Source organism: Eschrichtius robustus, chromosome 21 (genome assembly GCF_028021215.1).
Source record: "Eschrichtius robustus isolate mEscRob2 chromosome 21, mEscRob2.pri, whole genome shotgun sequence".
In the NCBI taxonomy this organism is placed as follows: Eukaryota; Metazoa; Chordata; class Mammalia; order Artiodactyla; family Eschrichtiidae; genus Eschrichtius; species Eschrichtius robustus.
In genome coordinates, this window is record NC_090844.1 from 18,309,245 (window position 1) to 18,322,548 (window position 13,304).

Below are 13,304 nucleotides of genomic sequence, written 5' to 3' on the forward strand. Positions count from 1 at the left end.
CCTTCTAATGAAACAAACATAACTTCTAAGAAAGTGTGAAATAAAAATTTTATTCACACCTTGTGTGAAGTAAATTCATTTGGAGAAGATTTTGGTAATTTTATAGCAACCTATAAAAATTAAGCTTAATTTAAAAATGCATCATTGTTGGTTAGCATATATTATGTTAGTGCATCAAAGAATCAAAATGACCATATCCATACTTTAGAGAAACTAAATTTAAATTAATCGAAAACTTGTCAAAAAGAAATATGCAAGTTGAAGGCAAACCACTCAAAGCTGATCAGGGATTTGGTGTCTGTTGTAAATAGATCAGGTACTTTCTGATCTATTCCAAGGACAGAGCACTAGCTTCTATCTCGGTACAGGCTAGTCTAAAGCAGGCGATATCAGAATTAAGAAGTGTGGTCTAATCTTTACATGAAATGTAGAACTACAGGCTTAACTTGGGTCTCTATAAACAGAAATAATTAAATGTGGTTTCTCTCAGGATTTACCAGGAAAGATTTCACAGATTCTCAGGCTTGGTCTTCTTTGGGTTATTGTGAGAAGAAAATGCTGCATGATGAATTTAGGAGTGAGTGGCTGATGATGAGAGAATTCTTATTTGTGTGTGTGTGTTAGTTTTCAGAAGTCCAGTGCCACTAATACAATTATAAGCATCTGGGAATTATTTCAAAGATCTGTGTTTTAATTCATTATTATGAACTAGAAAACACTGCCTACTGCCCATATTTTAATAAACTCTTAATAAAATGTTAATAATAAAGTATTATTAAGCAGGAATCACTTATATAACATAGATGTATTTATTACCATAAGTGTAAATGTCGCAATGTGGCAGAGAATCTACTCGTCACCCCCTTTAGTAACTAAGTAAGCTGTAACCAAGTAAAATTAACTGAGTGTAGCACTAGCACAGTTCATTTTCTTTTACACAGATATGGCAGAACCTCAATAGATGGTAACTAGATTAAATACTCTGCGAAGTTGTCTAAATATTTTGAATGTGGATATATTTTTAAACTGTAATGTAGAAAGGCAGTATATAGTTAAGAAAAGGACTGTTAAACCAATCTAACCAGAAAATGAGGCTCACGACACTATTATTAGGAGGGTAACAGGAACGACGCGCTTGATGAAGCCAGGCCTCTCCCCTACTTCCAAACCCTGGTCACCCTCACCCCTACCCCACCCACACAGACTTTGATGACATTAAAAATACTTACAACATATGAAGGGATAAAATTAGTTTGACAAACTATATTGACACGGATCTCTATAGGAAAAAATGTACGTTGTGAGCCTAGAAAAGGGAGGGAGGGAGGAAGGAAGGAAAAGAGCAAGAGAGGGAGGAAGGAGGGAGCCATAGTGTGAAAAGTTCATGTACTGGAATCCTAACCGCCCAGGTGATGGTATTAGGAGGAGTGGGGCCTGTGGGAGGTGATTAGGTCATGAGGGCAGAGCCTTCATGGATGGGATTAGTGCTCTTAGAAAAGGGGTCTGAGAGAGCTCCCTTGCCCCCTTCCACCATGTGAGGACACAGTGGGAAGGTGCCACCTATGAACCAGGAAGCAGGCCCTCATCAGCTGCCACAATGAATCTGCTGGTCGGGTGATCTTGGACTTGCCAGCTCTCAGAACTATAAAAAATGATTATTCGTTATAAGCCACCCATTTTAAGGTATTTTTGTTATAGCAGCTCAAAACAAAGACAGAAGGAAAGAAGGACGGAAGTAAAATAAGGGAGAAAGGGAAGCTAGAAGGAAGGAAGAAAAAGGAAGCTAGGGGAAAAAAGACCGACTTAGAGGTGGGACTCTATCACTGTGGTAAGCAGAACAGAGGCTCCCTAAAGCGGCCCATGTCCGGACAGGTAAATACCCTACACAAAGTAAGGGTCTGAGAAAGGGTACACTCAGAGGTCAGGCAAACTAGGAAAAAAACCCCAAAATAGTAGCCCACAGAATCAGGGGGTCAACTGTCTTTGCTATCAGTGGTATTTAAAAACACAGAAAAATATAAACAAACAAAAGAAAACTACATCTTTATAATCTGTCCCACTCTGACAAGTGTGGCCTGAGAAACCATAACCCGAGAATTGTAATTTAAAGTTACATGGGACTGCAGGTACCTGCAATGTATCACAGAAACAAACATATACACACCAGTCTTCCCAGGAAAAACACACCCTTAACCCAGCCCTTAAAGAATCCACACAGATGCATTCCAACAAATACCTGCTCATAATAGGAAATTACTAAACATAAAAGAACGTAAGCCACCATAAGTAGGAACCAGCAGAAACAACAAACAATAGAACCAGAGCTGCAGACTCTAGATATTGACATTATTAGATATGGAATACAAAATAAGTTTAATAAGTTTAAAGAATATGAAGTTGTATTTGACAGGACTTCTTAGGAAAAAGGGGCTACCAAAAATTATTAGGCTGATTAGAAAAAAGAACCAAATAAAACTTCTAGAAGTGGAAAATGAATCACTGAAATTTAATATCATATTATATATAGCTAGAGAGAAGATCAGTGAACTTGAAGATAATATGAATAAAGTATACAGAATGCAGTGTAAAAAGATAAAAAATATGGCAAATTAAAGAGGAGTTAAGAGACATTAAAACATGAATATCTATGAAAGCTCTAGAAAGTAATATTAGAGAAAATGGGAAAGAGGCAATATTCAGAGACATATTGGCAGTGGATATTCAAGAAATAATGAAAGCAAACAATCCTCATATTTAAGAAGCCCAATGAATTTCATGATAGATAAAAGCAAAAAGAGAGATAGACTGTAATGAAACTGTAGAATACCAAAGGCAAACAGAATCTTAAAAGCACCCAGAAAGAAAACAGATTGCCTACAAAAGAATAACAGACCCAGAGTTGACTTTTCATTTTCAGCAATAGAAGCCAGAAGACTGGGATGATACCACAATTTGCTGAGAATAAGTGTCAACCCATAATAATATATATAGTAAAATTCTTTCAAAATAACAGCATGTATACATATATCGAATCGTTGCATCATACACCTGAAACTAATATAATGTTATATGCCAATTCTATCTCAATTAAAACAAACAAACAAATCCACAGAAACAGAAGAGGCTGGTGGTTGCCAGAGGCAGGTGGGAATGGTGGTGATAGGGAAAGGGGTGAAGGTGGTAAAAAGGTGTGAACTACCAGTTATAAGATAGGTAAGTCCTGGGGATGTAATGTAAAGCATGGTGACTACAGTTAATAATACTGTGCTGTATGCTAGGAGTTGCTAAGAAAATAGGTCTTAAAGTTTTCATCACAAGAAAAAAAAATTGTAACTATGTGAGGGGATGGGTGTCAGCTCAGCTTACTGTGGTGTTTTGTGAGAAGTACATATATCAGGTTATGTTGTACACCATAAGCTGATACCATGTTATATGTCAACTATATCTCAATAAACCGGGAAAAAATAAAGGGAAAAAAAGAGATTTCCAGAGAGAGGGTTTTTAAAAAAATTTATTAGAAGATCATCACTTGGGGATATACTTTGTGAGTATAAGATTATGAGATTTAGGAATGGGTGAGATTAAAGAGGGAACTACTGAGTAAAGAATAGCAAATATATAAGTAATTAGAAACAAACATGAATGATACATATTTTAGAAGTCTAACTTGTGGGATTAAAAAAAGACACGGGCAAACGTTCAATTTTAAGTACCCATGCCAGGAGAGGAAAGAACGGTATTAAAGAACTTTTAAAGTCTATTTTTTGAGAAAGTGAATAAAGATATGGCCTAATCTAAGGCTTTATTATTTTAAGTATTCTTATTAAAATTTCAAGAATAACTACACAAAGAAAAGAAATATAGTGAATGTCTTCTAAACTCAAAATAAACCCAGGTAATGCAAAAGAAAGTAAGAAAAGAGAAAAAAAAAACAGTATATAGAATGGCTAAAATAAATCCAAGTAAGTTAGTAATCACAGTAATGTAAATTGACTGAATTTTCCAATTAAAAAGCATATATTATCAATCCAGATAAAAAGGAACCGATAAAATACACAAAATATACTTTAAAAAAAGACATATCCAAAATATAAGGAAAATGAGAGGTTGAAAATGATAAACCAGGCTTCTAGTAATGACAGACTAGAAAAAACAGTGCCAATCTTCTCATTGAGAATAACTGAAAAAAACTGGACAAAATATAATATAGATGTATCTTAAAGCATCTTAAAGACATTATTTGCCTTTTGTACTGTGTTGACTGGTACGAAAGCAATGGTGGGTAAAATTGCTGAAGCCTTAGTACAATGACAGCACAAAAGACCAAAGTCATTACATTCTTCAGAAGTTGTCACATTCTTCAGTTTCATATACTCATATTTAAAAAAAAAAAGTTTCACTTAAGAATGTACTTGCTGAAGAATAAAACTCATAATTGTGTTAATTTAATCTTTGAGCACACATCTTTTTAACATTCGGTGTGAAGGGAAGCATGCATAAAGCACTTCTGTCTAATGAAGTACTGTGGTCGCCTTGAGAAAAAACATCTATGCGGTGGTTTGCGTTGCAAGGCAGACTAGCCACTTTTTTCATGAACCATCATTTTTACTTGAAAGAACAACGGATACACAAACTATGGTTATTTAGACTTCGGTATGTGGCAGGCATCTTTCTGGAAGATGAACCAACTGAGCCTGTTGCTTCAAGGGAAACAATTGATAGTATTTGTTGCCAAAACAATATACTGCAACAGATTGAATAAATACAGAAGCCTCTATGAGAAACCAGCGGTCTTCTACTAAGTCAGACATTAAAGAGATTTGCAAAGAATGTAAAATACCACTTTCCCCACAATATTTTTGACATTATTTTTCACAAAAAATGTTTATGGTAACATGAGAGTTTTAAAAATTATTTTTAAATGTATTAATATTTATAATTTTCTCAGTTTTAGCTTCTTATATGGCAAAAATAGATGAATATAACCAACATAAACAAAAGTTCTTTTGGATTCTCAATAATCTTCAACAATGTAAAGGGGTCCTGAGACCAAAACGTTTGAGCACTGCTGCTTATAGCAATAAAAGTGAATGAACTAGGACCAGATACAATAACGCAGACGTAGCTGCCAATCATGATGTTGAGTCAAAGAAGCAACATAGAAAAACTCATTTAATATGATCCCATTTATATGAAGATCAAAAATGGGCAAAACTAAACTATATTGTTTAGGATACATAAGTAGGTCATAAAACCTCAAAGCAAAGCAAAGAAATGAATGACATAAAAAGTCTTGATTGTGGTTATCTTTTGAAGGAGAAGAAGGGATTATGATTGGAGACATATGAAGGGGCTTCTTGGGGTATGGCAAAGGCAATGTTTTATTTCTTGAGCTATATTATATAGTAGTTAAACTTTTATTGTTTTTTGTTTTGTTTTATATTTACGTTCTATCAGCAGTATATTTCTGAACTAAAATACGTATTTAAAAAATCAGGGAAAGCTTCATTATCACTAGAGGTAAAAATAGACAATAAAAAAACACAAAATGGAAAATAACATGCTAATAACAATAAACGTAGTGTATTTATTTTGACAATAAAATAGATTTTTAACACAAACACATTTCTAGAGATCTAGGGACAGTATATAATCAAAGATTTAACTTGCTAAGACGACTTAAGTAATCTATATTCTTATACAGGCAATAAGAAGGCTTTGAAATATATAAAATAAACAAAACCAGAATTATAAGTAGAAATTAACAAGTCTATCATTGTAATGTGTAATTTAACACATTATTTGACAGAACAGCAGAAAAAAACATCAGTAATGATAGAGATTTAAAACACATAATTAATATGTTTGGTCATATATATATTACAACCCTGTACCCAGAATTGAAGAATACACATTCTTTTCAAACACAGATCATTTATGAATATTGACATTGTTCTGGTCCATAAAACAAGTTCAATCCATGTCAAAAAATTATATAAAAATTGGTACATTTTTTTGACTACAATGAAATTTGGGTAATAAAGATAATCTTTAAAAAATCTGTAAAATGTAAGGTATGTCAAAGTCAAATATACTTGACTTTTGCATTATTTATTCTTTTGAATGTTTTATATTTCTTTTCATTACTGTAGTAAGATAATCAAGAGCTGACTATATGAGAAATATGAAAAGAATCAGGGTTGTTTGGAAGAGAAAAGGCTGTAAGGTAACTATCTTCCAGGATACAAAAAAGTATGTTCAATCTTACACTGTAGCAAGGAATAATTTGACAGAATACAGGCAAAACCTACTGTAAGGATGATTAACTTTTGGAACAGGTTACTACAGAGGCCACAGAATCTCTGTCTCTATAGTAAAATCCAGAGGCCCTGCCTTTCTTGAAGGAACTTCTTCCTAAAGATAGAATCTTAGGTTATATTCAGCTCCATGAACTACACTCAAATTAGATCCTTTATCGCTCCAGTTGATCTACAATTCTGGAAACTAGCAGAAAACTGCCAGTTAATTCATAACGGTATACTAATATATTTGTGAAAACATACATCAACGATATTTCATATAAATGTTCAGGCTGTCTGAATTTTTTTCTAATTTTAAATAAATCTTCCTTGTTTGCTTGCATTTTTTTTGAAAATAATCATTCCTTTCTGAGCAAAAATTTTCCTATTATACGAAGAAAAGTCAGTTTATATAGCCAACTAAACTAAGGGAGTTGAAACACGTAATACATTTAAGACTGGGGATAAAAAAATGACATCAAGTTCTATCACTTTAAAATATGTATTTTCTATTCTTAGATGAAAACCAAAGATGTCTTCAGTAAAATAAAATATATATATATATTATCACAACAAAATGTAAATTACCTTCCTATTACATAAGCAAGAATATGAATGAAATATGTAATTTAAATCTGGTTCTGAATATTATTCTCTTAATGTCTAAGTGACTACAATTTGCATATGTAGCTTAAACTAGAGCTATATTAGTACCTATTTCCTTTTAACAATATTACTCTGAAACATATTTTTTAAAAAACCATTTGTCACCTGTATGAAAATTATTTATGAGTTTAAAAGAAAAATATAAATTGCCACAGTTGGAAAAGTGGTTCATGCAATGACACATTAGATTAGAAAAATAAATTAAAAAGTCATAATTATTATTAACATTTATTAAGTTTCACAGGGCATACGGCATTAGAGTCTATGAGAGTTTCGTCTTACACATTCTTATATATTTTTGAAATCATTAACAGACGAATCTGTTAAAAATTTTAAGAAAATGGTGGACTTTCTTTCATGGAAAACAGTAGTGAATTCTGCAGAAAAAATTTAAAGTATCTTGTAAGGGATCAAAACAATTAGTCAGTCATAAGGTTCCCATGGACTTGGCTTGTTTTCCAACCCATTCTAGGTCCATTCCTTGTGACTTAGACGAGATATCTTAGGTTTACCTTATGCTGAATCAGCCTTCAGTGTATACTTAAATCTAGAACAGAATTAGTTTTTATAGTTTGGAATTTTTATTAAATATACAATACAGGAGGCAACACACCTAGCGTTTACACTATAACTGGAACACTTTCAGCAGGACAATTCTGAGTCAGTCACCCTGAATTCAAGAGCTTCTCTCAGGTGGAATTTGTATAATTCGAGGGATCCTTCTAAGTGACTTAAGGATCCTTGGGGAAATCAAATGGACTGTGCATGTTTACACTCAAAAGGGGCCATGGCCTACTCTTAGCTGTGTAGTAGCTGGGCTAGCCAACGAGCTCTGACTTTCCAGGAGAAAGGAAAGAAGGAAAGCATAGTGTGAGAAGCGTACAGTTGGAAGATCATTTGAAGGAACTCCCAACTTTTTCAGGAAAAGATGAGTCTGAAGATCATAGTCCTTTTTAAGAAGTAACGCGTGATAGAGTGATATCTAAAACATATCAAGTGTCGTCTTATACCAGACTTTTGTATAGACCATAGGCAGAAGGCAGGCATCAAAGGTTTTAGAAACAAATTTGGGAGAAACACAGAGAACTAAGAAGAGTTTATCCATCAATATCTTCTTTACTAGACTTAAGAAACGACTGTATACCACATGGACAGATCCAGTTCTTAAAACACCTGTGTCCTGCAAGAGCACAGCCTGAGGATCTGCTCCATAAATTGTATTTAACTCCTCAAATGCCAGCGAAAAATATAAAATTTCAATTACTCTACCAGAGTGTTTGGTTGTTTCACTCACCGTTCCCTTAGTTTAAGTTAAAGCTAAAGATACATAATTGCTCTGTTAGTCCTAGTCTTCTCATGAATCTAGGAAGGAAATAAAAACTTCTGCCCTGGTTGCACATTATTATGTTAGATAAATTCCTAAACATTCTCAATAATAGGTCTGGCTTTATACAGAAAAACAGCATTATCAAGTAAAACAGGTGAGGACTATTTACGTAAAGAACATTGCAAGTATTGTACATACACTATTAGTAGGAGAATGGTATCCATAAAGTTGAAGACGCTGACATAGAGCACAAAGGGCCAAATGAAGTGTCACATTTCAGAATGAACCCAAGTATAGCAAGGGAAAAGAAGAAAAAGATGACAAAACAGTCAATTAGGAAGGGCAAATCATTATGCTACATTCTATATAGAGCATAAACACGGTACAAGTGGGACAAATGTTAAAGATGAGTAGCAAAGTTTTTTAAATCTCATATAATTAAACATTAAATGAACTTGTGCTCATTTCAACCACTTTCATTTTAACTTTCTGATAGAACTACTGCTTTGAGTAAAACATGTTCCTCCAAAGTATGCAGTTTTATTGAGACATGCTTCAGCGATTCCATGTGGGATAAGGGGGAAACCTAGATGCAGCAGCATGGTGGTGCGAATGGTATGAGACCTACAGTGGCATCTTCTCCTGCTAGTGCCATGACCTCAGGCAAGTTAACAAACCTCTCTAAGATGGTTTTCTCATCTGTAGAAAGGTAGGATACTTACCTCAGAGAAGTGTAATGAGGACTAAACGAGAGTAACATTTATAATGGATATAGTACAGAGCCTAGCACATAATAAGTGTCCCAAGACATTTTATGCTCATTTCCCTCTTTCTTTCTGAAGCACAGTTAATTTTGGTATGTAAATATTTTACAATTTAGTCTTGCTCAGATTTTGATTTGGGTATGTAATAATTCAGTTTACAGTAGCTGTGTCGTTCTACTAACTAAAAGAGAATTTCGTGTTTCACAATTAGCTAATCTTTTTGAGTATTTATTATATTTCATACACGGTTAAGTGGCTACATGTTTTAGCTCATTTAACCCCCATAACATTCACATGTGCTCATTACTCCCATTCTCGTACAAATGAAGAAACTGTGGCACAGAGAAATTTAAGGACCTGGTTCAAGGTCCCCCAGGCAATGAATGGCAGAGCTAATAGTCAAACCCTGAAAATCTGGCTCCTGAGCCCGTGCTACACTGTCTCCCTCATGTAATCTATATAGTTTCACTATAAGCTAAATTTCAATTGCTTCAAAACTCAAAAATCTCATCAGTTCAGATACGCATTATTTAAAATGTCACAACTATTAACAATAAGTTACCACTAATTATTGTTATTGTTAAACACAGTAACAAATATTTGGAGAGAGCTGTATTGTCCTAGAGCGTTGTTTAGTTCAGAGGTTGTACTAGAGATTATTTCTGAATTGTTTTAAGAAATAGTTCTGAGAGCTAAATTCTGTAAATGAGATTTCAGGAGCCACTAACTGTAAGCTATGTAAGATAAACACCTCTGAGGTACCCATGGAGATCAGTGCCTTTAGCAAGCATTCCTTTACACACAAATAAGTTATATACTACTTATAAGTTATTTTTATCTGTTCTTTAAAACAAGTCTCCTTCCCCATATATTTGCTACAGAATGCTTCATTGATCGACGTATATTCATGTAAACTAATACAATTTAGGGTATGCTGATATAATTTAGATTTCATAATTCAGATAGACTTTCCCTAAGTAATCCAACCTAATGAAGTTTTACTATATCACTATTATTTGCATTAAATCATCAGTATTAAAATTTACTTTACCTGGGCTGCAATGACGCTTTTGTGCTGACACTGTGGCTTTTCCCAATGTGGGTTGTCTGCTATTATTATTCCCTTTCCTCTCTCCCTTTGTTACTCGACTTAGGTATTTTAGTAAATGTTAATGATTAGACTAGGACTGTAACTTTACTGGAAGATCCATTAAGTCCTTTCTGGAATTAGCATAAATAAACAGTTAAATTTGTATCCATTGAAATACTATCTACTTTATCACTGAGGTTTACCAAAAGATTCATTAACATAATTCAACCTCCTTAATGATATTTTATTAACAACTTGCCTATCCAGTCAATCGGGGGTAATCCATCAAAATTAAAATAATTGTTTACTCTCTCAGTATATTATCTATAGACAGTGCCTTCTATTGATATAAGTGTCTTCCATAATTAGTCTACTGGGGGTGATTCAACAAATACTGATAAATATATCATAGTCAAATATCCTAAGAAATAGTATGTATTCATAATCCTGATAATCTGCTTTTATTAGTATAAATACATACTTCGTAAATCTACTGGGACTGAATATGACACCCATCTGCTGCAGATAACCCATGTTTAAAAAAAACCTAATACATATCCTTATTACAATGAGAATAATAAAAAATGTTGCAGTTCTTTGAAGTTAATTATTTGAATTCCAGATAGACCAATTAAACTATTTCACAGGGCCATGAATTTGCAAATTAAACAATTATCATTTACATGCCAACAAAATTCACCATGTTTCTGCTATCTAAGTACCAGAGGAAGAAATATGCTACAGTGGGTAAAAGGGCAGGTTTTGGAGCTGGCCAGCCATGGGTTCAAATCTTGGTTTTGCCATTTAACAGCTATGGAATTTTGGACAAGATACTTAACCTTTCCAACTGTCACTTTGCTCATCTATAATTACAGATAATAAGGGAACTGTTGGGTAGAGTAAATGAGAAAACGCACGCAAAGCACCTAGTATAGTGTCTGATACTAAGGTCTCAGTAGCTGCGTGTTATTTTTATTATGTGAACCTGGGTTGTTGTCAGGCTGACATACTTGGGACAAGCAAAAAAGAAAACTAGTAGGAAAATGGAGGGAAATGTTGCTTAACTCTACCTTCAGAATAAGATGAAAACATTACTCTCACCAGAAGAAGAATCTATAATATATATTTCTATGAATGCAAAAACACATATTATTTCCTTGTTTTTGCTTCAACATTCATATTGTTATAGCGCCACTAAATTTACTCACAGGTATAATTAAATCTTTGCAATTCACCTTTAAATTTTTACATGCATAATGATCTGTATTAATCTATTATATGATATACCCTTCAAATCTCATGGATAACAACAATACAGATGAAAATGATTTAATGACTGTGATTATGGATACAGATGTTTAATATCAATACTTGATATAAATATTGATATCAAAGCATATAAATACTGAAGCAATTTTTCTACATAAGAACTTTAGAAAGTTTTCAAGAAAGGGACAGGTCCAAAGTTACAGGCTTTAATTATTGTTTCTCAACATGAATAAAATAATTCTTGCCTAGAAAACCCCCCTGAAACTACTATAAATTATTCTTACCAGCATTGCACGCTTTTCTTCATCTCCTTTAGTTTCTCTCTTTTCATTTTTTTTCCTGAATATTTCTTGAAGCTGAAAAAAAAACCCAATCAAAAATCAAATATCCAACAAGAGTTTCTGGGTACCTATCTAACACCCTGTGCTAGGTATATCCTAAAAAGAAAGAAAATAGTTAGCTTCATATACCAAGATCATTAAAACTAGTATAAATACATTTTCTGATATAAATGTTTTTCCTGAGAAAAAGGCAACCCAGTACCAAAGGATCTATTAAATAGTTTTACTTTATCTCTAAGACACAAAGATGTGGAGGCTGTGGCATAAAAAGAGATGAAGCCTACTGAGGGATAAAGGACATTGGACCAGAACTCAGGGGTCTGGGCTTGAGCCCATCTTCTGTCATACACTAATTTTATAATGGGGGACGGGTCATTCAACCCTCGCTGGGCTCCAATCTGCTCATATATGAAATGCAGATGGACTAGACAACCTCTAAGGTCTCTTTCAGGTAACTGAGCATCGTGGTAGGAACATGGGCTCTCCATGTACAAGCCCTTGAGCAAGTTAGTCTAATTATTTACGGCTTGTTTTCCATATCAGGAACATGAAGATAATCTTACAGAATCTCTTAGGGCAGCATTTTCTTCCAGATTTATTGAGGTATAATCGATAGGTCTTATAAAAATAATGTTGTGCAGAGTAAATATTACAAGTAATTACTTAGCACATTGCCTGTCACACAATAACTTCTCAATAAATGTTAGCTACCATTATACAAGGCATTATTTCCTCTTTAAAATCCTATTTTACAAATGGAAGCCTAATCCTATCTCTATGTCAGTTTTCTGACAAGGTCATTGCTCTTGTCTGTGTAATTTGAACAGCTATCTCAACTCTTTACTTCATTTTGTATGGCTATAGTTGGAAGTCAAAATGTATTACCTCCCAAGATATGAAATAACAATTAAAATATACAGTACAAAATGTAAATGATTTTATTAACACATAAATTTATTTCCACACTTTTTCTTAGTGAAAAGAGTTTTTATTTTTCGCAAGGTTATTAATAATCACTTCATAAATAGGCAGGAGGATCTCAGATTTTAGACCTCTACATATAGCTTTGCCCAACTCCACCTCTACTTCCAAACTCTTTGCTGTTTACAAACAAACAACAAACAAAAAACTATTAGTACACAGCCACTGCAGAGTAGACCACCACTTCAAAGCAAGGGCGACTTTTGTAAGAGTGTACAGTGGAAATAAATAGAAATTCTGCATGAATGTTTTTACCTCCCGTCTCCACAGACAAGATTCCGAAAGACAGGCAACTTCCAATGAACTGAGTTCCAAAAGTTAATCTTTAAGACAGTGGGGTGGAACTTGGCATTGCTGTCATAGAAAGTTTATTGAAAATTATTTAGATTACTAGGCCCATTGTGAAAGTCCTAAAATACAGCTGTACACTATCATGACAGAACTTTAGTAAACTAAGTCTGTCCATTTTAGGGTGTTAGGTACATCTCTCTATCTACTGCAGTGAAACTGAAACCTCTCGCCTCCCCAATATCCTGAAAAGCACTGCAGTGAGGGACCCTTTGTGGT

The 13,304-nt window shown here is 33.8% G+C and overlaps 1 protein-coding gene across 3 annotated transcripts in view; it reads right to left on the bottom strand.

Moving 5' to 3' along the window:
* Positions 1-13,304, bottom strand: part of MICU3 (mitochondrial calcium uptake family member 3) — a 96,924-nt gene that overhangs the window by 22,553 nt on the left and 61,067 nt on the right. For 2 of the 3 annotated variants that reach the window (XM_068532009.1, XM_068532008.1), the window contains exon 7: positions 11,700-11,771. In XM_068532009.1, coding sequence (XP_068388110.1) covers positions 11,700-11,771 — 72 coding nt within the window. Of the gene's footprint in view, positions 1-8,490; positions 8,530-11,699; positions 11,772-13,304 lie in introns of all 3 variants that reach the window. The other variant, XM_068532010.1, reaches the window with a different exon arrangement.